General features: G+C 36.0%; 1 protein-coding gene across 4 annotated transcripts in view; it reads left to right on the top strand.

Moving 5' to 3' along the window:
- Positions 1–25,769, top strand: part of LOC130811414 (protein ALTERED SEED GERMINATION 2) — a 28,678-nt gene extending 2,909 nt beyond the window's left edge. Inside the window, exons 3-20 of one of the 4 annotated variants that reach the window (XM_057677714.1) lie at positions 3,159–3,236; positions 8,702–8,836; positions 8,917–9,024; positions 9,206–9,334; positions 12,022–12,137; positions 12,248–12,365; positions 13,630–13,735; positions 14,736–14,845; positions 14,928–15,095; positions 15,181–15,291; positions 16,255–16,366; positions 17,198–17,547; positions 18,057–18,165; positions 19,153–19,248; positions 19,355–19,425; positions 19,550–19,677; positions 23,886–23,986; positions 25,391–25,769. In XM_057677714.1, the coding sequence (XP_057533697.1) occupies positions 3,159–3,236; positions 8,702–8,836; positions 8,917–9,024; positions 9,206–9,334; positions 12,022–12,137; positions 12,248–12,365; positions 13,630–13,735; positions 14,736–14,845; positions 14,928–15,095; positions 15,181–15,291; positions 16,255–16,366; positions 17,198–17,547; positions 18,057–18,165; positions 19,153–19,248; positions 19,355–19,425; positions 19,550–19,677; positions 23,886–23,967 (2,127 nt within the window). In that variant the 3' untranslated portion in view covers positions 23,968–23,986; positions 25,391–25,769. Of the gene's footprint in view, positions 1–3,158; positions 3,237–7,434; positions 7,548–8,701; positions 8,837–8,916; positions 9,025–9,205; positions 9,335–12,021; positions 12,138–12,247; positions 12,366–13,629; positions 13,736–14,735; positions 14,846–14,927; positions 15,096–15,180; positions 15,292–16,254; positions 16,367–17,197; positions 17,548–18,056; positions 18,166–19,152; positions 19,249–19,354; positions 19,426–19,549; positions 19,678–23,885; positions 23,987–25,390 lie in introns of those variants that run through there. The other 3 variants (XM_057677716.1, XM_057677715.1, XM_057677717.1) reach the window with 3 other exon arrangements.
- Positions 25,770–27,186: the final 1,417 nt, after the last annotated feature.

The following is a 27,186-nucleotide window of genomic DNA, read 5'->3' as shown; positions in this document are numbered from 1 at the left end:
TACGATCAATGAACATGTTTCAGTAAATTTTAAAACCTTTATGTTACGACCGATATGATAATGCAACCTTATTTTTGCACTATGCCTGGGTGAGATTTTAAGTTGTGCTCCTTTTACAAAAAAAAAAAAAATAAATTTCTACAATCTAAGTGAATTGCCGATTTTTGCTCTTCATTTTTAAGTCCCAATTGGTTAAATCTAATCGTTACTAAGTATCACGACAATAGACTAGAAAATCGAACAATCAATTAAAATTACATATTTTTATGGACTCCTTCGTTGAAGAATTCAATTATCTCTTTCTTTTTTATGCTATTTCAGCCAAAAAATTTCTCTATATAATACCGAATTCAACAAAATTTCACAACAATAATACCCAAATCAAAGCTACCAAGGAAATGTAACTTTTTTGTTGCAATCAAAAAGCCGAATATAATTATTGTATTGAGAAAGTAATAATTTCTTTTCCAAGGCTTTTACATTATTTTGCTTTATTATACCTCATTTTAATTTTGTTTTTTCACATGCGCCTAGCATTAATTTTATTTTTCATTGGCCTTTCTAGTAATTCTCGCCCACCCTAAAGACGACCCTAAAGGGTGACCATTACGAGATGGGTCAAGTATTTTTGTCCAACTTGTGTGACCTTGAAACAAGAAGGGTTAGTGGTGGTTATTATAATTCCGAATACCGGTCGAAAATATGAGATATTTCTTGAAATGTGTTAAAAACACGGTTCTTTTGCACCCTTAAAATGCGGAAAATATTATATTTATTTTTTTGTAAACCTTTATAATGTAGCTGTTGTGATGCATGCGGCCATGTTATTGCACTATGATGGCTGTTGAAGAGGAAAATCCGGTGGTGGAAGCAATTGAGGTAGAGTCGTTGAGGTGGAATCGGGATGCAAAAAGGAGGAACATACTTAAAGCCACTATAAGCCTCTTAGAAAAGGCCTTTGGAGTTGAGCTTTAGTCTTGTGATCTTAGTAAAGAAATAGGATGGTTCGCATCACTCGTGTGTCAACTATAAGCCTTAGGAAAGGCCTTTGGAGATGAGCTTCAAGTTAAGCTACTTGGAGCCACACTATTCACCAACCTTGTTATGTGAGGAGGGAAGATGTATCCAAAAAAACATTTCGGACATTACAAATTCCTATGCAAATTTGTAGTGTTTTTTTGATGACATACTTCAGTTTGACTTTTGCACCGACAACATTTCAATCGCTCATGAAAGTATCTAAGAAAATTTGTTGTGTTTTTTTGATGACGTACTTGTGGACATTAACATAAAATAGGAGCACATACAACATTAGTGGTACACAATCTTTTCGTAAATGGAAATAAGTGTGAGATTGGATGGCATACCTACGTCATGTACTTTACTTGGCGATACTTGTTATTACCGAATTTTGTATCAGAGGCTATGTATAGATATTGAAGGCCTTCCCGAGAAATGCGATACTTATGGGTGGAGTGAGGATGCAACGAAATATTTATGAATTTGGAACAACAGTGTGTTTTGAAAACCCCTCACCATTGAGACTGACGTTTTGAGTAGTGGAGTAGGGTCAAACGTATTACAAAATCAACACTCCATAGCCTTCTACAACAAAATTTTAGGGCCAAGAGCTAGTTCCTAGTCTATTTGCAGAAAAGAATTGATGGCCATAATGTTCGCTACGATGATTTGGAACATTATTTGATGGATCAAAAGTTTTTGGTTAAGATCAATCAAAGGAGCCTACATTACATATAGGAACAAGTGAGGTTGGTGCATGGGTACCAGAATTGGATACATAGTTGATGAGTTTTATTTGTGATAGTGTAAAATACGAGAGCATCAAATTGGGTAGCGAATGCTCTATCTATAAGGCCGTATGAAACATTGAATTAGGCACATTACTCGGTGCCAATGGGGTCGATTGGGAAATCCTTTAATAGACAAAGGGACGATGTACATCTAGTTCGCATAAAACAAGTGGTCCAGTGGGTATTGATGTGCATGCTTAAGTGTGTTGTGCAATAATTCACTCGTTTGTACTTTTTACAAATCACGATCACTATTTAATCTTTGACTCTATTGTGACTTTTGGAACTTCGATATCTTTATTTACAATTTCGAGATTGTTAGACATGACGTAAGACATACCTAAAGATTATTCAATTGCATTTTCTTGATCATGTTTTATGTTAACTACTTATTTTTATATGCCCACACACACAAACACCCCTCAACGATGCAATCAAGGGTGGAGCAAACAATTTCAAGGCCCCGTTTATTTTTCATAAGTTTCTAAAATTGGGGCCCTTCATAACTAAAAGTAGAGATTTTCTTAAACAAAAATACATATTCAACACAATTTTAATTTTAAGTACTAGAATTAAATAAAAATTCAACGCAATTTCTAATTTTATTAATATTGATTTTATAAACATAACTTAAATTAAGTTGTTAGAAATTAAGTTGTCATCTCTAACATTAAAATGGAAGAGAAAAAGTACTAATAGATTGATAACTAATAATAAAAAGCGTAAAACTTTGAAGGGTTGAAAAATTAAGAAATTAATTGTTGATTATATTTATAATGATTAAGTTAGTGACAATTCATGTTTGAGAATGTGTAAAAATTAAATGATACTCTCCAATTTATAGAAAAGGGGACATTTACTTTTTGACACTATTCACTTATACCTCATAATTTGTATTTTTATTCTTAATTTATAAATTAAAACATAGTCAAGTGAGATCTTGTTTGATTCTTCTCAATACAAAAATTATTAATATCCATTTTTTATAATATTTTGTTATGTATATTATGCATTGAATAAGTGCATTGGATAGTGTGAAAAAGTAAATGTCCCTTTTTCTATGAATCGGAGGGAGTATAAGAGAAAATATTTGGAAGTTAGAGAGTTTTTTGGAAAGATATAAAAAAGGAAAAAAAAATGTAATTAATAGGATTTGAACTTATGACCATTAATTTGTTAAGACTTCTATCAACTACTTTACCTCAATAGTATGCTATTCCAATATATTTTTTTTAATATGAGGCCTTTTAAGTTTGGAGGCCCTGTGCGGTTAGGCACCCCGTACGACCCCAAGCCGCCCCTGGATGCAATTTCTTTTGTGTTATTCTGATTCTATCTTGCTCACAGGGACACACAGGTTGTGTAAATACGATTGCATGGAACTCAACTGGCTCACTCCTGATTTCCGGCTCAGATGACACGAGAGTGAGTCTTTTTGTATAAATCTCCATTTCTTTTGTGATCTGGCCATGTTTTCTATGAATTGCAAAGTGAAAGTACAAGAAATAACGTAAGTAAGGACAAAAACTAAAAATCCTTAAGAAAAATCATTCTTCAAATCGCGGTTGGTTGGGAAGAAATTTATTAGAACATAGGAAGTTGTCACTTTTGCAAAAATAAAGATATATAACCAAATACTGCAAATGATGTGTTTATTTGGATTGTAACTAAGAAAGGGACGAGAGAGAGAGAGTAGTAGTGCTGTCTTGTGGAAGTCCCTTCTAAATTGTAATAGGTGACAGGGAACTTACGCTTGTGGCATCCGCTATTAGTAGCAGCGGAGGATAAATACAGAAAATATTTGCAAGCACACACACACAAGTGAGAAATGAACAAGTAACGAACGCACAGTTTCGAGTACTGCGTAACTCCAAGCCTTTCCTTTCCTTTATTCAATTTCTCAACAACCACAAATGATTACAATATGTCCTTATATAGGCATGAGCCCAACAACTAAAAATAGAAAATACAAGATATAACAAATAAAACAGGAAATATTTGTTTTACAAATATTTTCACGCCAACCCTACTAACAAATAGCCTACCCATTCCTTTTCCCCCGACGGTAGTACGTCTTGAGTATTGGTGGTGCCCTTTCTTCTGTAGGTATGACAATACCCCTGGCCAACTTGAGCACCTTGTCCTCAAGGTGAGTATTAGGATAGGCCTTAAAGAATTTAAGTGCATTTTCCCATGTTGCTTCAGACTTATCGGATCCTTCCCATAATACCAACACTTCTTGTGGTCGTGCCCCCTGTTGTCTCACCTGTAGGATGTCAATGGATCGACTAGTCAATTCCAAATCAGCACTTAAAGGAGGGGTAGTGGCCACTGTGTTGTCCACTCCCGCTGCGCTTTTAAGCTGAGATACATGGAAGACCGGATGTACTTGACAATCCTTGGGTAACTCCAACTTTTAAGCTACCCGGCCGATTCTCTGAATCACTTTGTATGGTTCATAGTAACACAGCCCCAGCTTCTCATTAACACGATTGGCCAAAGGTTTCTGTCTATAGGGCCGAATCTTAAGAAATACCTAGTCTATTGCTCGCCTCTTCTTGTCTGCATAATGCTTTATTCTCTGTTGTGCCTTGGCCATATTAAATTGTAACTCATCCAACATCGCATCCCGTTCTTGCAACAATTGATCCAATGTATCTACATGAGTGTGTTGGTGTTCTATGCACATCACATGTGTAGGTTCCTGCCCATATAAGGCTTGAAAAGGAGACATCTTCGTCGATAAGTGGGAAATCCATGTAACCTTACTATCTCCTTCACAAATTTGTCAACCACTTGGAGAGCCGTGAAAGGATGTTTGAGTGCAAGGAAATGACCAAATTTTGTCAGTCTATCGACCACCACCAAAATCGTATCAACTCCCCCTGATTTTGGTAATCCCTCGATAAAGTTCATCGTCACATGCTCCTATACTTGAGTGGATATGGGCAGATTTTGTAAAAGACCCGCAGGGCTTTGGTATGACGCCTTGGCTTGTTGGCAGATTCTGCATTCCCTTATATATCGTGTCACCTGCCTCCCCATGCCCTCCCAAAACCACTCGGCTGCCATCCTCAAGTATGTCTTTAATTCCTCGGCGTGACCTCCCAAAGGAGAGTCGTGATATTCTCTCAACAATGCAGGAATAAATGGAGATGATTTTGCCAACACGTATATGCCCTTGTAGTGCAACACATCATTTTTCAAAGTGAAATCAGTAGGTATTTGTTCCCCTTTCTCCACGGCCGCTCGAATCCTAAACAACACCGGATCCTTTTTAACCTCTTCCTGCAGCAAGCCCCAATTGACTCCATTGGAACTCAGCAAAGCTCCCAACTCCATCTCCCCTCTTGACATTCGCGAAAGAGCATCAACCACTGTATTATCTTTTCCCGGGTTGTATTCTATAGCAAAATCAAGTCCCATCAATTTCACGACCCATTTCTGATAATCGTTGTTGACTTCCCTTTGTCCCAACAAATGCTTCAAGCTCCGCTGGTCAGTTCTCACAATGAATCGTCGCCCCAACAAATAATGCTTCCACTTCAAGATAGCAAATACAATTGCCATGAGCTCTTTTTCGTAGATGGCTTTGTTGCTTGCCCTTACTCCCAAAGTCTTGCTGTAATAGGCAATAGGGTGTTTGTCTTGCAATATAACATCCCCCAAACCCTGATGTGAAGCATCGGTCTCTACCACAAATGGTCTTTGAAAATTGGGCATGGCTAGCACCGACACTTGTGTCATCACCTCCTTCAAATATCTAATGGCTTTCTCAGCATCTTTATTCCAAGCAAATGAATCTTTTTTGAGTTGGTTCGTGAGTGGCTTCGTCAACTGAGCATATCCATTAACGAACCGTCTATAGTACCCGGTGAGTCCTAAGAATCCTCTCAATTCTTTGAGGTTCCTCGGAGATGGCCAAGATTTCATTGTTGCGATCTTCTCCTCATCCACCGAGGCTCCGGATGAAGAAATGACGTGCCCCAAATAAGCAACTTTGTTCACCCCAAATTCGCACTTTCCACCATTCACCACCAAGGAATGTTTTCTCGAGCATTGAAACACTTGTTCCACATGATCCCGATCTCTTCCCTCAGTTTGCTATATATGAGAATATCATCGAAAAAAACAAGCACGAACTTCCTCAAATACGGTCTGAAAATCTCATTCATTAGAGCTTGAAAGGTTGACAATGCATTTGTCAAATCAAATGGCATGACAAGAAACACGTAGTGACCTTCATGAGTTCGAAACACTGTTTTGTGCACATCCTGCGCCTTCATCCGAATTTGATTGTAGCCCGACTTGAGATCTAACTTTGTAAACACCTTTGCCCCTTGCAATTTGTCAAGTAGCTCATCGATCATGGGAATTGGATACTTGTTCGGTACCGTTGCCTTATTCAAGGCTCTGTAATCGACACAGAATCGCCATGAACCATATTTTTTCTTCACCAATATAATGGGACTGGAAAATGGACTAATAGAGGGTTGTATAATACCAGATTTGAGCATATCCTGCACCAATCTTTCGATCTCATTTTTCTGACTATGTGGATATCGATAGGGTCATACGTTTATAGGATTCGTTCCCTCCTTTAGAGTTATAGAATGATCTTGAAGCCTCTGTGGTGGTTATTGAAGATGTTGAAGGAATATATCACCATAGGCATTAAACAACTCCTTCAAAGCTGCCAAAATAGGTGTCGTTTTCATACAATTTTCTATGCCATTGCACTCCATTAATATTCCACCCCCTTTTTTCCTCAATACTCTTAACATAGCCTTCAAGGAAATCTTTGATCGTCTGAGAGAAGGATCTCCAACTAACAGTGCTTGTCGCCCTTGCCACGTAAATTACATCGTCTGGGTTTTCCAGTTAGTTGTTACCGGACCCAAATTAGAAAGGTAATCTTGCACAATTTTCAATCCCTGTATTTGTAATTCCACCAATCTACACACTCCTTCTCCAACGATCTCCACTCCATTTCCCAAAATGACGCCAAACTTTCACATGCATCACATTTCAACCCTAGCTTCTGAACCGCCTGAGTTGAAATGAAATTGTTGCTAGCTCATGGGTCGATCATTACCACCAATTCGTTTTCCCCAATTTTACTAAGCAATTTTATAGTTTTCGGGTTGGTGATTTCTACCACCGAATTTAGAGAAATATTCACAGCTTCCATTTCTTCCTTCACCACAATCTCCTCCACGACCAACTCTTCTCCCTGCTCCTCCTCGTCCGCTGTCCCGATGAGTACACTAATCTCCTTCTTACTACATACATGATTAAGGGACCATTTTTCATCACAATGAAAGCACAATCCCTTGATCCTCTTCTCCCTTTATTCTCGGTCCGTCAATTTCCGCTCCTTGCCGCCGGTTGGGTTGGTAGATGTGCTGGGTGGGTAACGGTTTTTGTGTGGGTACGGCTTATTTTGGGTAATTCTAGAGTTAGGATTGTTAAAATAATTTGGGGATTGATTTGTGTGTAGAGGTTTAGTTTGGTATTTTACTGGGTTAGGATTTTTTGTGGGGTAAAAGGGTAATTGCACACCATGACTTGTCTTCTTCCCAACCAAGTTCCAGTTTGCTTCATATAAATTTTTTCTGACCAGGAAATCGCCTGCTCCAAATTTGTTGGTCCAGGAATTCTCAATTCCGCCTTGACTTCTTCTCGTAGTCCTCTCAAGAACGCGCCCAACATCACTGATTCATCCACCGGCTCAAGGTATGTTAGCTTGGTCACGAATTCTCTCCTATACTCCGCCACCGATCCTGTTTGCTCCACCGCCATCCACTGTTCGTAGAGATCTCCATCCTCAAATGATCGAAAATGCTCCAAGATTAAGTTCTTTTAATCCTCCCAACACTTCAATGGGGTTCTTTGATTCACCCAATGGTACCAAATCATTGCTTCACCTTTGAAACTCACTACTGAAGCCTTTACCTTCTCTCTTTCATTGAGTTGATAAAAGGTTAAGTACTTTTCTGCCTTCAATATCCATTCATCGGGTTCTTGGCCGTTGAACGGGGGTAACTCCAATCTCCTCGTTTTCCAGTTTGATTTCTCTTGGGTTCTTTCCTCTCTTTGAGAATATCGGAAATCATTCTCATTTTGACAAACCCATTCAAGATTCTGTCCTTCATCTCCCACTTCACGATTATGGCTTTGTCTCCTGTGATTACTTTCAGTTTGTGCCCCTTTATCTAATATTTTCGCTTGACCCTCCATCAAGGCCGCCAGTAATTTTTCGGTCTTGTCTTGCTTCTTAGAAAATTGTTCAATTGCTGCTGATACTTCTCCCCGAACCTGCCCAACAATTGTTTCTTTCAATTTTTCTAGTTCTTGTTCCAAGAGATCCATTCTTTCTTGAGTATTTGGGTTTCCCATGGCCATATCGAAAACAACCGCCCTGATACCTTTGAGACACACCCTGTCTCTGTTTGCAAACACACACACACACAAGTGAGAAATGAACAAGTAACAAACGCACAGTTTCGAGTACTGCGTAACTCCAAGCCTTTCCTTTCCTTTATTCAATTTCTCAACAACCACAAATGTTTACAATATGTCCTTATATGGGCATGAGCTCAACAACTAAAAATAGAAAATACAAGATATAACAAATAAAACAGAAAATATTTGTTGCCAACCCTACTAACAAATAGCCTACCCATTCCTTTTCCCCCTACGGTAGTACGTCTTGAGTATTGGTGGTGCTCTTTCTTCTGTAGGCACGACAAAACGTTACTAACATGCCCAGATTGCAACTGTTAAGCATCACTATCTGAAGAAAAACTACTCATGCATTAATTTGTTGAATAATGGACCAACACATGTCACAATCTTTGCATTTATGTCCATATTGTTTCTGCTTGCAGATTAATGTTTGGAAGTACATTGGTCATAAGCTTTTGACTAGCGTTGATACGGGTCATTCTTCCAACATATTTTGCACGAAATTTATGCCTGAGACTTCTGATGAGATTGTGGCATCTGGGGCTGGTGATGCAGAGGTAAAATACACGGTTTTAAATATTTGAAAATTTTCACTGACATGGAAAATACTGTTGGTTACAAGATCCTTTGGTTTTAGGTTCGTGTGTTTAATTTATCTTGCATAAGTGGAGGACGTGTTGAAGACACTCCTGTTACTCCTTGTGCTCATTTTCAGTGTCACACTAGGAGAGTGAAAAAATTAGCGGTGAGTTTTTGTATTTTATTTATTAGTCTTGAGCTTCTTGGTCTTTTCAAGCATGGTTTTAATATTAATATATGAAAATCAGGGTCTCTAATGTTGTTGCAACTTGAAATTGTGGAGTTAAATAATCTTTGCATCTTTTCCTTATATACACCTACTGTGCTTCTTGTGTCTTTAACATTAGGTTGAGGTTGGAAATCCTAATGTTATCTGGAGTGCTAGTGAAGATGGAACCTTAAGGCAACACGATTTTCGTGAAGGTTCTTCATGTCCTCCTGCTGGATCCTCCAATCAAGAATGTCGCAGTGTACTGGTGAGTTCTATATCCATTAGATTTTCTTACCTTGGATATAGAAATTGATCCATATGAAATTGTTTTAAAATTTGAATTGTTGGTTGCTTTTTGGTGTTGGGAATTAGCTTATCATGTTTCATATAATTCTTGTTGAAAGTTTTAATCCATGAAAAGCTTTTGGTTTAGCCTTCAGTACTGGTATGGCAGCTCTGCCCTTCTTCCTGTTGTCAACAAATAAGGTTTTGTGATTATTTAGTTTAACAATAGCTGTATTTGGTCAAAATTCCTGCTACCTTCCATCTCTTCACGTTTGTTTGCTATTATTTTTGGCTTCCTCTTTTTGTTCGATTTTTGTACTTTCTCCCTACTTTTGCTTTTGGATCTAACGTTTTTGTCATCTATAGGGGAAAACATACTTTTATATATCTATAGGTGTGAAATGAGGCGGTAGTGGATCCCACTAAAAGCCTGTGACACGATCTGTTTTAAAAGGATCAAGTTCGTAAATTTTTTAAAAAGGTCAACGGATCCATTAAGAAAATAAGTTGGTCGATGAGGCTTTTAAAACTATGTTTGAATACCAAATTAGGAGAGAAAAGAAAGGAAGGGGAGGGGAAGAGAAGGAAGGAAAGGAAGGGGAGTGAAAGAGAGGGAAAAGACTCCATTGTTTGTATAGGAAGTAGGAGAGTGGAAAAAAGGATATTTCATTTCCCCTTTCCTCTTATGGAGAGATTTGGATGTTAACAAAATAAAGGGAGTTAATCCCTCTAAATTCCTTCCCTCCAAACCCTCTCCCTCCCTTTTTGCTACCCAAACAAGGGGACCTCCATCCCTCCAAATCCTTTCCCTTGTTTCCCTCCATTTCCTTCCATCCAAGCAAGCCTAATAGGTCTTCTACTCGTCTTTATGTTACCCATTCTTTCTTAACGGGCGATTAGCGGGTCCTCGATTTCATATTACACACATTTTTTAACGGGCTATTAATGGCTACTCGACTTCATATTACACATTTTTAATGGGTTCTTCGTATTTCATATTACGCCTGCCATCTAACAGAGTCAAGGAAAATTCTGTACGGTTCTAGTTCACTATTCCCACAAAAACTTAAATTACCAAAATTTCAAAATTATACTCCATTTATTCTAGTCATTTTTGATAAGCTACAGGGTAATACATTAAGAGTGAATGTCGATGATCATAGCTAGTTTACTGTTTTATGCTCTAGAATTTAGATGATCACTCTGAGGTAAAATGTTGGGTTGACTAAAAGTATAATGTGAAGGCCAAACGATAATCATTATTTCATGATTTTATCATAGCCTATGTTTAAGACTGAATTAGAAAGTAGCATAGAAGTTATAATATTGTAATTACTGATGGAAATGTCCCAAAATGATAGATTACCTCTCTCCAGTCATAGAAGATGGTTATAGTTTGACATCTAACAATGCCTCATCAACATACCTGCAAACTTAACAAAAGATGCCAGTGTTATACTTTTTTGCTGAAATTTGTTGTGAATTTTAGGTACTAATTCAGCATTATTATCCTTAATATAATTAAATAAATGGGTGAGGGTGGGGCTGGTCATATGGGCTTCTGACCTGGTCCGACTAGTTTATTTTTGTTTGCGCTCCAACTCTGTTAAGAAGTTTCTCCCAACCCGCTCCGTTCTCTATATATAACCCTTCCGAAACCCTATACTTCAGGATTCTTGTTGGCTTATCGTTGTCTTTTCTTCAGCATATTTTTATCTTTTACTTTGTCTTGCCTTGATCCTCAACCTGTCAAATGGGTTGAATTTGAATATGGTAGCGTACTCAATCTGACCCATTGAATTTGCTGCATTTGTCCCCAAAAGCTCCCACATGGTGAAATGAGATGTAGCAAGCTCAATAGAATGAAGGAGTATGTGGTCGTGGCACTTCCAGCAAAGCTTATATAAATTATAATGGTTGACACTAACCAAGTTTTTTGTCTGTATTGGCTTCAGTTTGCTTCCGTTACAGGTTCCTATAAACAAAGATGTCTTTTACTTTTTGGTGCAAAATATATCCTTTAATTAATATGTTACCATTTCCAAAGAAAGACCTCTTTGATCTTTGGTGGTCATTGCAAATTGCAATCAAAGGTTGGCCCATGTATTTGATCACTATACTTTATCTAAATCATGGGTGTTTTGTGGAAGTGATTTTCAAGATAATAGCATAATATTTTCACATATATTGATATATTATGAAGACTTTCACCTCGAAAGTAGCCAATACATGGAAATGGTGATGTGAGGGGAGTAAGGAGATTCCCTCTGTTGCTAGATTATTCATAACTAAAAAATTCCGAATGTTAGCCTTAGGAAAGAGTTATACTCCCTTTGGCCAAATTAGTTTCAACTATTTTTTTGCGTCTCCCAACTTGGTTGCAACATTTTCTTATCTGGTAAACGCTTACCTATTAAACCTTTAAATCAACCCAATAAGCTCATGGTAACCTTGCTTTAAGCATTAAAACTATCCCATCCTAAAATCTATAAGGCTATAACATAAAATTTAGCTTAAAGTTCTATCTTGTAACTTATTGGGATAAAGGGAGTATATGAAATTACTCTTGAGGGTTAATAATATAGTATTTATCTTTTTGTGGAAGGTTGAAAATTTCTTTCTAAAAGTTCTATTAGTTCTGTACTAACTTCTGGGGTCTAATACCAGCTTGACTTACGTGGTGCTTCAAAAAGGTCCTTGGCTGAACCACCCAAACAAACACTTCAATTGAAGTCCTTTGATATCAGTGCTACAAGACCCCATCTGCTTCTTGTAGGGGGAAGGTGCTTTTTAGACATTTGTTCTCAGAAACTCGTGCATTTCTTTGTTCATTTTTTTAATTTGTGTTGAAGAGGCTGTTATAATCTATGCAAATGCTACTTAATGCTTGCAGTGATGCATTTTCTCGTTTATACGATAGAAGGATGCTGCCTCCTCTGTCGTCCTGCCAGATAAAAAATTCGCCACCTCCGTGTGTTAGCTATTTCTGCCCAATACATCTTTCTGAGCGGGTTAGTATGTTATTAAGACCATCCTTATATTTTTTTTTTAATCATATATAGCATTATTCTCAAGTCTTTTGAATAAATAAATAATTGAAGTGCTCCTTTCCTTTAATAATTTTTTTAGATTGTAGGATTTTTTTAGTGAAAATCTTCTGCTTAAGTAGTTGTTCTTACTCTTGGATGTTCTGTACTACTGAAATGCTTGGACGTTATGAAATGGGGCATGGTGCTTCAACTCTTTTCCTTTTTGTGAGAAATTTGTTTAATCTCGATCTGAGCCAAAGATTTATAGTTCTGTGGTTTCAGATTATAGTGGATTAAATTAAAGTGACTCATCAAATCATGTGCATTTCTAATTTATGTAAAATTCTTGACGATGTTTGCTACCAAGGTTTAATCAAAGATAACATCTTCATTATCATGATCATTGTTAAGGTTGTGTACGTCCAACACCTCCAAATTCCACCAAGGTGGGGAATACTTAATGGCATTGGGATAAGGACATATGTTGCTGGTTTCAAATTATAATAGGTTATAGTAGAATAACTCATTGAATTATCTGTAGTTCTGTTTTATATGAAGTTGCGAATGACGTTTGAGTCAATTGGAAACAACATCTTTGTTGTTATAAAGGTAATGACCTATCTAGGTGGGAGCCACATAATTACACTGAGGTAATATAATGAGTCAATCAGAAATAAAAAAACCTCTTTGTTATCACAAGGGTTCGGTTGCATACATTCGATCTCCCAACCCCATCTAGGTGGGAGCTTAGGTGATAGCAGCTTAAGGCCGTTGAGGTAATGAAATGTTGTTTTGTGGGAAATTCTCACCGTTGAGTAAGTGGTTCTTTTTTTGTTTTTTTTTTTTTGTTTTTTGTTTTGTGTTGTCTATAGCTGAAATGGCTTCTTTCCGAGTTTTCTTTGCATTAACCGTTGTAGCTTAGGACTTTTGAAGACATGTAACTTTCTCTTTGAGGCTTACACTTAAGCTAGTTTTTCTTAACTTTGTATCCATTTTTGGAACTTGAGTTCTGCTTGTACGCAAGTATCTAGTCTCCACATACCAGAATGAGTGATACTTTTTGGAGTTACATACTTACATAAAGTAGTTACAGTTTACTGAAAGGTGCCAAAAATCTTGTGGGGAGATATTTTTGATGATAATAATAATAATTTCTTGCATGTGATTGCGTGTTTTGTTTTTGGATTCTTTTTCTTGTTTGTAGCCTTTTTTTTATTGAAGTGCATTTTTTGTAATTGGTTGCCAGGGACGTTCAAGATTGCATCTGACTCATGTAACATTTAGTCTGGATGGCGACGAAATTCTTATGAGTTATAGTGGAGAACATGTCTATTTGATGGATCTAAACCAAGGTTTTTGTTTTTATACGCTTTTATGTTTATTGTTCTGTTTTCTTATCTTCCTTCAGTTGGGACTCCAGAGCTATTCAAATAATTTTTGTTTTGGTGAGATGTGGAACCGAACAAACTGATTTTTTGTTTTTTGTTTTTGTTATCAATATCTGTCTTTGAGAAAACCAGAGCTATCCAAGGATCTCTTTCGTGTTATCTATCTTTTGTGATCAATTGCCAATATTAAGCCATTTACTTACCAAACAAGTATTTAATTGTCTGGAAAGTCGAATGCAAAATTTGGATTTCCTTGATTATTCATGATTTCTGTACATCTAACTGAAAAATCATTTGCTTTTTCAAGGGTAGTAAATTGTAATGGAAAATGGGGGTAAAGATTTGCTAGACGCATATATTCATAGTTCTTTGATGACATTATTAGAGTTGTGACATGATTCCCGTTGCTTATGTACATTCATCCAATAAATTTGTTAGCAGATACTGTTCTGGACCTAGTTTCATGGAATGCTACCAAACAAATCCCACTACAGCTTTCTTTTTTCTTCCCTTGTTGTGCCTGTTAGTGGGTGCAGTGAGGGAGTTTATGGTGTCTGTATGGAACCATTCTTACTCTTTACTAGAAACAATTTGACGTCATTAACTCTTTCACATTTTTAGAATTTCATATTCCATTTTCTGATTGTTTCTGTTTTAGATTTACAGTTCTTTGGTTTCGGATTATAATGGACTGTTTATATGGCTTTCAAATTATGTGCACTTCTTATTTGTGTGAAGTTGTAGATAGTGTTTGCTATTAAGGCTCAATTAGAAACAACTTTTTTGTTATCACTAGCATGGGTAAGGTTGTGTACATTTGATTCCCATATCCTGCCAAGGTGGGAGCCACTGGTATTGGTTTAATGGAATGTTGTGCTGAATATTTGGGACCAGTATAAAATCTTCTTCTCTTTGTCCGCTCTTTAATGTTTTCTTCTGTTGCTTTTCTTTTGAGTGGGTTTAGGCAGTGGAAATGCTATGCGGTACACATGTGGAGATTTGGTAAAGCATTGGAGCTTTCTTCCTATTAATGGAGTAGAAATCACCTCAGCAAAAAACTGTTCGACTGTGCAGGTATATGTTGGAATGTCTTGCTTGTTTTGTTTGCATTCTAGTGAGAAGTTCTGTGATCAACAATTGAATTCTGTCATCTCAGCTTTGCAAAAGCAAAAAACTTTTGGAATTTGCAGAAACATGCTTAAAAGAGGGGACAGAGTATTATTATGGAATTGAAGCATGCAATGAAGTTCTTGATGGAGGTTATAGAATTGATCTCCAGCTTAAGCATGCTTGTCTTTGTACACGTGCTGCCTTGCTTCTTAAGGTTTAGTTGCTAAATCTTGAGTGATATTGGCAAAGTTGTTTTATATTAGGGCTATGCTTATCGATGAGGTGTTCTCATTTTTCAGAGGAAGTGGAAAAATGACACTCACATGGCTATAAGGGATTTAAGTCAAGCTCGAAAAATTAATTTATCTTCATTTAAAGTATACTTCTGCATGTCTGAAGCTTTATCTCAGGTAAAGATTTGTTCTCTGTGTTATCTACCTCTTTGATATTATCAATGCATCTATTAGAAATTGTATAACTTGGGCATCAGGTAATCCTTAATAAACTGGGATCGTGTGCAAGATCTTTGTAGTCTCTTATTTAGGATATCAACTGATGGCGCAATGGTTTTAGAAAATGAATATTGATTGCCGATAGCCTGAGAGTGTTTCTCTAGACTATCTATTTAGGGCAACTAACTACCAACTTTAGCAATAGGTAAAACTTTTTCTGCAGACAAGTCATTTTCTCCCTCTGTAAGTGTAAGCAAATATATTTGTCCTTTTTGCGTTTAGTTCTTCAAAGCCTCATCCAAGATGGGTTCATAATTTATAGCGCTATGGATTTTTTGGTTGACTTATCTGATATTGCTGGTTAGTAACTTTCTCAAGAAGCTGATATCCTGGAAGTAAAATGTTATAGTCATTATTTGGTCTAAGGGACATTCCTTTTCCAACTTTCATGGATCTGAAAACTTTTGGGAGTCTTGCTTGATTTTACGAAAAATTTTTGGACAGTGGAGGATGGATAAAGTTTTGATCACAGTGCTTATAAGTAGTAGGAAATTTGCACCATTTGGCGCTTGTTGTGACTTCCTATAGACCTTTTCTTGTTTTCTATTGAGGATGTAATAATAAATCTTAGGATCTCATTTGGAAACGAACTTAGCCGACCTCATATTGTTTGGGATAAGATTTTGGCATTATTGTATATAGATACAAATTATGGCCATTACTTTAAATTCTGTTTCAGTCTATCTTTTTCTTATCCTGAAGTTCACGATAATGTGATTAGGATAATCTATCTTTTTCATGGTCTTGCATGAACTTTTGTTAAGATTTTGGAAATGAGAGGTCTATTGATGCTTTTACTTCCCAGAGTATTGCCATCGCTTCTAATTTTGATTTTTGTTCGTACATCATCCTGGTAAGCAGTTAGGCAAGCATAAAGAAGCCCTAGATTTTGCTCTAGCAGCTCAATGTCTGGATCATTCAAATGCTGAAGTCTCAGAAAGGGTGGAATGTATTCGAAAGCAGCTTTCAGCAGGTCTTTTATAAACATATTTTTAGCTTCTCTATTCTTTCGTGGAGTTAGGGTTGTAATTTATTTTTCTAAAACCTAATATCCCTATTCTTTAATCAATAGCTTCAAATACGGTTGCTGAAACATTTAGCGAAGATGTTCAAATTTTTCGTATATTGCCGTTCTCTTTTCGAACAATATTTTCTATTACTATGTGGAAATTTGAGTTTGTCATAAAGCTCATTTTACATCGTGATTAAATTAATTGCCTGGTTAATGACTCTTGTCAACTCATTCTTGATTTATTGATTCCTTTTGTTTTAACTAGTCGACAGTGGATGATCTCCTTTGTTTTCCTTAAATTTTATTGTTCCAAATTCTTTAATCTATTGGAAATCTTTGATAATTTGTAGAATTTACTTGTCTCTCATTCTTTTCACTGCATTTTTCAAAAATCTTTTGAAAAATATTATTCAGAGTTGCCGGTTTTAGTGATGTCTTGTTGCTTATAAATTAGTTTAGCTATCATTTGGTCAATTCTTGTTGCTTATAGTCTTGGGTATTTGTGACCTTTGTGGGAGTTGGTGCCTTTTGTTTATACTAAATGAGTACCCTCTGTGTCATGAATTTTCCATGATCACAGCTTTTGTTAATTTGTTCAGCGTATGCTGAATTCGACACTTCTGCTTTACTGCTGCTGTATATATATCTTTTGATTGATTATATATGTTCCTTTTGCCAGTTTTTGGGGAGTGTGGAGTGCTAACTTGAAGACTTGAAAATTTTCACTATTCTGTGTTTTGATGGTGGTGCATTGTTGTATCTGATGAATTTAATTTTGGGACACGTTTATAGCCGAAGCTGAGAAGAGCAAGAAGTCAAATGATGTAGGATCCAAGTCTGAACCATATGCTGACAGACTGATATCATTAGGTGACATCTTTTACCGCTCAGAGGCTAACAGTGATACTTCACAAGAGGGTCCTAGATCCGAGAGAGATGACTCTGACTATGATGAAGAATTGGAGTTGGATTTTGAAACATCAATGTCAGGTGATGAGGGTCGTGATGCTGAACAGAATGTCCTTCATGGAAGTTTGAATGTGAGAATTCACCGAAGAGCTGATTCAGCTAGAGAAGCCAGTGCTTCAAATGGTTCCTGCAGATCTCCATCTTCTTATAAAAAAGAGAGCACGAGTTATCAGGTTTCTACCACTAAAGCCTACCACTAAAGCCATCTTTTTAGCTTTTGCATGTAGGATAGATGCATGATATTATCCTCGGATGTTTTAGTTGTTGCACTTGTTTGCATGTAGTCCATGCACATTTGCACCAGTTTGAGCCTTAATATCTTGCATTATGCATAATTAAAAGCATAAAAGTTGATATCGTAAATCTGCACAATTGGACGAATTTAACGAGATTCCACTTAAACATGTTTTTTCTTGCATATAAAGAATTGAATTGGACAAAACTAGTTGATGAATGATGTTTACTATTCAAGTGTATAATCTAAAAGAACTTAAGATAGTTCATAGTATATAATTGGCTGCTCTATTGGTCTCTAGAAATATTGTTCATTTACTACAATCTGTAGCTTTAATTAGTTCTCTAGTTGCTCTTTGCATTTTTAACGCAAGTAAAAAGTTGAGTTCAGCTTCTTTACACTTGGTACCATGATTTTATTTTTTTGGTTAATTCTTACTTAACTTAGATTATTTGTGCATTGCAGCCAGAAGCTGTCATTGATATGAAACAGAGATATGTTGGTCACTGCAATGTAGGAACTGACATAAAACAAGCTAATTTTTTGGGCCAGAATGGTATGTTACTCTCCTGTAATGTAAGGTGCTGTAATATACCTGAGACATGCTTCATGTTCTTGAAGATGCCAGAATTATTTCATGTTCCAACTTCACTTGTCTCATTTTTGATACATGCTTTTCACCTCTTTCTTCTCTTGGAGACGCCATTAATAATCCTGAGACGGGACCTCAACAATGTCCAGTTTGTACTTTTGAAAGAGAAAGTTTTGCTTTTTTTTTTTCCTATGTCGAAATATGAGGAGCTCTCATAGATTGTTGGTCATGAATGTGTCATTTAGTGATTTTACAATGCTGTATAAAGTAGACAAAATGATAGCTCTATTCAAATTCTTCATGATTTGAAAATTTGAAATGGAAAATAGAATACTGATAGAATTAGCGTGCCACCCCTCCCCCCCCCCTGGTTCCATTGAATTCTGTCCTACTGTGGACTATTAAGACTATGTCTTGTGTCTGAAAAGCTCTCCCATTTGCGGCAGATAATTGTAATTTTATATGCTCTATAAAATGAAGTTTGATTATCATCTGAAAATATACCTGGCAAGGTCACATTAAATCAAAATGAAAACATCTTTTTTGAGGTTAGAACCTCTCACACTTTACTAAAACCCACTCTTATTTTAAAATTTCTTAAAATTCATTGAGAAAATATGAATTATTGCGACCTAAGCTATAGTGCAGAATATCGCCCCCATCACTATATTGGGACCATATAGTAAGGGTTTTTGAACTTACCGCGAGCTCCCAATCGCTAAACCATCCGCATTGACCATGAAATCCATTTCATGACAGTTACCTCCACCACGATCAAAACCTTTTTTTCCACTTATCATCTCATTTTATCAATATTATACCTGCCTCTTCCATCTTAGTACTTGTGTTAGTTGGGATTTTTTCTGCAGCTTGGATGGAACATTTCCTTTTCAAGGCTTGTAATCTACATAAGGATGTCCTTGTGGTAACTTTTCGTAATATAAATTGTAGGTGATTATATTGCAAGTGGAAGTGATGATGGAAGATGGTTTATTTGGGAAAAGAAAACTGGAAGACTGGTCAAAATGCTCTGTGGAGATGAAGCTGGTAAAACTCTTCATGTTCTATCTTTTTGGTAGAAAAATATTTGTTCTCATGGAATGTACTTCTATGAAGTAATGTTTTGTATTTATCACTTTCCCTCTGATTTCAGTGGTTAACTGTGTCCAATCCCATCCATTTGATTCTGTTGTGGCTACCAGTGGAATAGATAGTACAATTAAGGTGAGTGTGCTGAAGGAGACTAGTCTGACTCAGCTATTCGTTCAATTTTTTATTTTATTTTATTTTATTTATAATGAAGAAATGGTGATGCATTTGATTGATTCTCTGTGTTAAATGTATCTAGATTTGGACTCCTATTGCTCCAGTCCCCTCTATGGTAGCTGGTGGCTCAGCAGGTCCCAATACATTCAATGTCTTGGAAGCGATGGAAGGCAATCAACGTAGCTTGTGTCGGGCACGTGAAACTACTCTGTAAGATTTACTCTGACAAATTTATAGACAGAATAATTTTGACAGACACAATTTTTTTTATTAAAAAAAATCGTCCTTTCATGGGCTGCACTTGAATCCTTGAATGGTTACAGGCTGGCTTCTTTTTATTTATTATCCATTTCCCACCTTTAGTTGCTTATGTTAACCTCAGAAGCCTTGTTTCTTGTTGGAGAAACAAAAGGGTGAACAACATACAATAGGCCTTTTCCAAGATTCATACTGTGGAAAATTGAGGATGCCATAAACGTCTTGAAATATTGCATTTTAGTACACTTGGAAAGTCTGGCCTTGTGAAATAAGATGTTGCTTACATTGGCACATAACCGAATTCCCCTTGCCGTCTTACTTTTACGATTGTCTATTTAGGCCATAACCTAATTTACTTAGTTGCATTAATGTGCAGTAGGGTTCTCTGCTTGATTTGCAAAATGACCGTATACTTCTGTTTCATTAGCTTAATTTTTTCCTCTGTAAAGTGACACTTGATGTTTCTTCTTTGTCCTACGCCTACCTTGCAATTAGTTAGTTTTATTGTATTTATACTAGCTTTATATCCAAGAACTAAAAATTGATTCCCATAACTAAAATTGATGCTCATATTTCTCCTTGCTGAAAGTTCAAGAATGAAACTAAATATTAATGGTAGTTGGTAAAGAATAACTCCATAAATGTAATAGCTATATGTAGATTTTGAGTATGCTGAACTGAGTGATTTAAGGTTGTTTTATAATCTTCTGTGGTTAGATTTAGGAAGTTCTGATACAGTGGCATTGTAATGTAATATGGATGTCATGGATGAATTTCCAAATGTCTAACTCCCTAAACATCATCTTATATCTCAACTGTATAATCTGGTGTATGGAATTCGGAAAACCTATCCTGTCTTTTTTAATTTTTAGCCTCCAAGAAATGCAGGAACTTTTTTCCATGTGCCTGTTCTAATTCTATGAACCAAGTGCTGTCTATAATTTAGTTATTGTTAGGTTTGGTGGAAATACCGGAACTTCAAGTTTATGTGAGCAAAAATTTTGCTCTTCAAATATACATTTACTTTATTCAAACCTTGTTATCTTTATTATCTTTATAAATACTATTTTAAACCTTATTCACTTATGTGGTCCTAAGCTTTGCTTGAGACAGTACAAATCACTATTATTGGTAATTTTTTTGAGTCCCTCCCTTATAAGAACTTTCACAATGATTTCGTCTAATGGGGTTGGGGGTTATATGGGTTTTTGTCTAGGTTTTTTTACTCTTTTATTTTGTCTTCATTGTCCAAATTCTGTTGCAGTTAATTAAAAAGGTTCACTTGGTTAGAGTTCTGACTCTGCTTTAGCCTGTGTAGCGTCTGTTTGTTCTTCAAATATACATTTACTTTTTTTTTTGTTCATATGGAATAGAGGGAAAAACATGCAATGAGAGGGTTGAGACTTGAGACTTGACATATAGAGAGATGGAAAAGTTTCCCAGGTGATGAAGACAGAGAGATGGAAAATTTTCCCATGCAATAAGGGCTGGGTGAGAGATGGATAAGGATAAACACTGAGGAAATATTTTTTTTAATCGAGTTAGTGGAATTCTTATTGCCTTTTTGGAGCTTTCTTATGAATCAATCATGTATGCTATTTACATGAAACTCAAGCATGGAAACCCTACTTTCATAAAATATTCAAATAACTGTGTAATAGGAAATTAGACTCTCTTGTGCCAAGAATGGCCCAAGTTTTTTAAGGGCGGGTTTGGCCTGGCCAATTGCTAAAACGGCTTTGTCAAAATCATTGTGGCCAAATAATCTTCGCCCATGCTCAGATAGCTTTAGCCATCGAGATGGAATATACTGTTTTTAATTAAAATGATTTGCACTCGAACTGATGGTAAATATGGTTAAATTGGTTCAGTACCAAACTGAGCAGTTCCAACCTGTCTCATGTGTCACCTAAACAGAATTGAACAGCCATTATTTCATGGATTTGTTTAATACTCTTTTTCTTAGGGCTAAATAGCTAATAATTCAGGGTTTAGGTTGTGCACATTATGTTTGTACATATGTAATCAAGGCTTGAAAATTTGAAAAGTAAATATGAACATGAAAAAAAAAATGAAAATGAAGAATTTAGAAGAGAGTCATCAATATGGGAGGTGGGAAAATCCTATGAACAATTTGTTTGTAAACAGCCAAACAAGGGGAAGCTAGTTGTATAAATGATGCTCGAGTACAAGAGATTACAAGCAAGAACTCTTGCTTCACATACAATGCAAAAACTCCGAACACTTTGTTTGGATTAAGGAAAGTGGAGATAAGGAAGGAGAGGATTTGTAAGGATATCATTTCTTTTGAGTAAAATCAGTTTTGGAGGGGGAGGGGTTTGGAAGAAATGAATTTGAAGGGATTAAGTCCCTTAATTTTATTAATAACTAATTCTTTTTAATTGTGGAAAGATTTGGAAGGAAAATGTTATTTTTCTCCATCTTCTTTTCTTTTCTTCCTAAACAAATAAGGGATACTTTCCCTATTATTCTCTCCCCTCCCTCCCCTCCCCTTCCCTTCTCTTCCCTCCCTTTCCTTTTTTTTCCTACCTAAACTGTTGTCCACACAATGTGCAAGTATTTTCTCTCTCTTATGTGTTATATGAAGCTAATGGGTATATATCCCTAAGAATTAAAGAAGCATTTAAATCTAAATTCCTGTCCTAGCTTCATATGGTGTCGTCTGGGTACATAGAGCACGAGTAGACAGAAGTTCTGAAACCACCAGCTTTCCCGAGCATACCTAGTTCTTGTCTGAGCAAGTGCTACCAACCACTTGAGAAGCTTCCTCGTGCATTTTCTCGCCGTTTCGAACTACTTAATGCTTGCCTGAGCAAATCACTAGTGCCTAGTAGCTGTGCTGCTGCCTATCCAAGCCCATGCACTTGTTCACCATTCTCTGTATTTCAACAAATAAAACCATTCAAACAAGAGTGATAGGCATCTCAAAAAGATGCAAGACTGTAGCATGATCATCCAATACTCGTGTCATCAAGAACAGACTCATCTCAACAAGCCTTTTCAATCTTAACGAGGTGCCACCACCCTAACAAGGATGTCCAACCATGGCTAATTAAAATAAAAAACCAACTTGCCGTGCTCAAATTCCACCAACAAATGCTCCAATCACAAGCCCATCGGATTTTTAGAAGCATGCAACTAAACAAAGACAGCCAAGCTACTAGCAAACATGTCTTGAAAGTACCGCAACTTCACATCAATGTGCGACATCCTATAAATCACATAAGAACACATGTCACCTATGAAAACTTACTAACCAATTTGTTTTGTCATTGAGCTTCCATGAAGCTCCCCATCATGACCTATGAAACCACGTAAGGAAAATACTTGCTAAACTTGCCCAAAAGCCTTTTTCCCGTATACGATATTTGGGGCTTGTTAATGGCTCTTTAGTTCTAACATAGGTTTTCTAGAACTTTCTGATGGTGTTTATCTCGCAAAACAAGCATATGTAGCCTGAGAGTATGTGAGAAATCCCTTGCGTTACCTAAGTCAATATTTTGTAGCAAGTGAAGGTGTGAGATTTAGGGAAACTCTTATGACGAGAATTTGATAAAGTGTTTTTTCATGGACCTGGGGTTCGATATGTGGATCTTGGATATTCTTTGTGCTGGAATATCCAAGCTTTTTATGGAAAGAGAACAAAGATAATTCTCTCGCCTCGTTTATGTATTTCAGAGTAAGTGAATATTGAATCCCCTTCCTCGTGGGTCAAAGAGTTGTATTCATAAGAAAAGTCTTAAGTGTTTGTTATAAAATTTACCTGCTGTGTAATTAGAAGATTTTGGAGGCGCTAACTTTTTCTTTTTTCTTGTCATCCTCACGTGCTTAGCATTGTGTGTTCTTATTGAGAAAAGCCCCTTACTATGCGAGCCTCTACGTAGAAGCTAAGTCCAACCCATACAGTTTTAGATTTCAATTTTACTGATTAGATTAGTCCCCTTTGACAAACTGAACATAACTATGTAATTTTTTTTTTTTTTTTTGTTTTCTGCTCAAGTGACAAATTTAGGAATTATGATTTGTTTGTTTCTCTTGCTCGTACTTTTTTGAGAATGCAAATGTTATATATGCTTGACTTTGCGATTCCCACGCGTCTTGTTTTGGGTTCCAACATTTAAAACACTTCTAATGTACAGGCCCTTTGAGCTGTTGGAGAGGTTCCACATGCATGATTTTACTGAAGGAACGTTACATCCTTTTGAGTGTGCGCAGAGCTAATTGCCCCCACGACTTTAAGGTTAGTCTGATGGATTTCACTTAATATTTTGTGCCAGATTTCCCAGTATCATTCTTTTCCTTCAACAAAAGTTCTTGCTGAGAGCATTTAAGTTCATGAGTTGACTTTTTCTCGATTGGAGTTATTCAACTCATATCATTAGGTTTTTAGATTTATTTCATCTGGGAATTTTCAGTACTCATGCGTATTACGAACCCTGGTCAACTTTCACAAAATGCAGTATGATGTTGAATAAACGTCGAATTTTCTCAAACGTTCTATGTAAAGTATTCTTATCATTAGAGTTGGTTTTGGCACGTGCAAGATGTTGGCTCCATTGATAAGATGTCTCTAATATTAGTTTAATATAGTTTATACTATCCTAAATCCCAAAAGATTGGGTTGGGCTGTTTGGCTTAATTACTTATTGTTAGGCCTTATATTTAAAAAAAAAATGTAAAAGAGCCTTTAAATTTATTGTGCATTTTTACTCCACCCCTGGTCATCTCTATGTCTAGTTGTTGAACTTGCCATGAAATTCGAGGCCTTGTGTCGTGTTTTACTCCATTCAGGCTTTTAGTTGCGGGGGGGGCTCTTATCTCTTATTGAACACTTGTCGTATCTTCATTGAGCATATAGATTCTAATACTTGCACCTTTCACCTTGCTTCTCAAAGTTTTTCTTGATAATTGATTTACATTTATCCTCTTTTCATTGCTTAAACATCATGTTGCATTTTCATTACAATATGTTATTATTATAATATTGCCCCAATGTCATTAGAGTAGCTTTTGCCTAGGTGGGGTAAAAAGGATGGTCGGATGCATATACAATCGTTTAGTTGTTTATGATTGACCCTTGATTACCAAATAATCATCTGCACCTTTACTTAGTATAAGCACTGCATTGATCTAATGAACCAAACTTAGATTTTGAAATTGATTTAATTTAGAGAGAAAATGGCAAACCAAAATTTTGAGCTAGCAGAATAATTTTTCTGAAATTATATTCTTTTTCCGAAAAAGTTCTTATTTCTTTTTTTGGGAAAAAATTGAAGTTTATTAATAAATACCTGTATACTACTACTATAAAGTTATGTAGTAATTGGTATGGGGTTAAAGTCTTCGTACCAACTATCAACCCACCACCTATGATAAGTACGACACTTTTTACCCATTTTTATCCAATTTACACCAATAACATACCATTTTTGCTCTTATTGGTGGTGGTCTGGTGGAAGTCACTAGTCGCCTTATAGGGCAGCTAGAAATCGTTGATCGTAATTTTTTTATTTTTTTTTTTCATTCATTTTGAAATTGTTGATTATTGTTTATGTTTTATAGATCCAGTTAGTAATAGTTGATCATCGTTTACTATATAGATTTAGTTAGAAATCATTGACCCTCTTTGTTAATGAAAATGCAGGTGATTAATATTATGAGCCGGATTCTGCTTGTTGATAACCCTGAATAATTTCATGGCATACTAAAGCATCTGCAAAATTTATTCTTCTCTCTCCTTGACTGAAAGGATCACAGGAAGATGTAGTTGCAATGTGTTTATGTAAACTGTGTGGTTTCGCAACACACAGTAATTAAGTAGAGTCTGAAAAAATAGGCTTTTTAAGCATAACTTGCCATTGTAATTGATTCAATTTTTCTGTCAAGTAAATAAAAGCTTCTCTTACTCAAGTGTAAAGAAATTTAAAATGAAATAGATTTTATAAAAAATTTCTATGATAATATATAGAGTCTTTTCCCATAATATTGCCCAAAAACAAACTAATTCCCACTTTGCAATATTAATTGGGAAAATATTTTTCACAATACCGTCCACGACGTAGGATAGGTTTGGGAAATTTTTTTTTTTTTTTATAATATAACCGCTAGTTGAAATGGCGGTTTTGTTTAGGAATCTTAAGTAAACCGCTATATGAAATGGCGGTTTACATGAATTTCAATTTATAAAAAAAAAATAATAATTAATATAGCAAACCACCACTTGAAGTGGCGGTTTTATAGCTGTACAAAACGGCTGCTTCTGTTTTTATTTGGTCACTTCATCTCACTTGTTCTTCCTTCCTCCTTGCTGCCGGTTCTGCTTTAAAAAAAATTTCTTCAATTCTTATTTACTCCATATTCACAATTCCTCTCATTCAACTAAATTAATCAACTACATTCTCATCTTCTCCTTCTTTACTTGTTCATTTTCATCATCACTTAAGGTATTAATATAAACCCTAATTTATTTCTATTTGCAAAATGAATATTTTGTTCATTATTGTTGCCATTTAAAGTTATAAATACATTGATTGTTTGTTACATTCTATTGATTTCATGATTTAAGCTTACGTTTTACACATGTGTAGTTGAATTTTATGATTTGGTTTGTATGAATATAAAGTGTTTGATGAAATGCTTCAATGAAAGTTTATTACTTTGTTGGGTTAGTTTAATGGTTTTAGTATATATTAATGGTATTTTTAGCTTTATATTTGAATTGAAATCACATGAAAAACATGTTTGTGTTTGCAGAATATGGATCATTATCCCGTTATAGTGTATTGGGGTGGGGAAGTAAGTTATACTGGATCTGATGTTGTGTATAATGGAGGATTAAATACAGTGATGTTTATCCATCGTCAGAATACTAATCTACAGTTGTTCCAGATCCCTCAACGAAGTGTGGAAAGGGTCGTCCGCGATCAACTCGTATACGGAACGAAATGGATGCACCATTGACGCGTCCTCGTAACACGTGTAGCTTTTGTGAATTTAGTGGTCATAATAAGAAAACATGCCCTCGAAGGTCAACAAAATATGTTTTTTTTTTATATATATTTTGTAATATCATGTTGATTCACCTAATATTTATATGATTTTTATAACACTTATGTATGTAACAGCAATCATGGCGATGCCGTGCCCAGTTGATCCATCAGTGCTTACGCTTCAGACAACACACAGGAGCATAGCTGCGTGGGAGGGCTCCACTGCCCAATTGGTTACTCATCCACCGGTGCGCAAAACAAAAGGGGTCGGGGGTTGTAGTGTAACAAACTTTGTATATTCTTATATGATTTGAACTTCTTGTATGACTTTCCGTGATGGTAATATATCTTCGCATTATTTTCGTAATTAATTTTTTCAAATTAAGCTGGTTCGTAATTGATTATTATTGAATAGATGGTATTGAACTAGTTTAATGCAGGTTGCGTTCAC

The sequence above is a fragment of the Amaranthus tricolor genome, chromosome 4 (genome assembly GCF_026212465.1).
Source record: "Amaranthus tricolor cultivar Red isolate AtriRed21 chromosome 4, ASM2621246v1, whole genome shotgun sequence".
NCBI classification, from domain to species: domain Eukaryota; kingdom Viridiplantae; phylum Streptophyta; class Magnoliopsida; order Caryophyllales; family Amaranthaceae; genus Amaranthus; species Amaranthus tricolor.
This window is presented reverse-complemented; position numbering and strand designations above follow the sequence as displayed.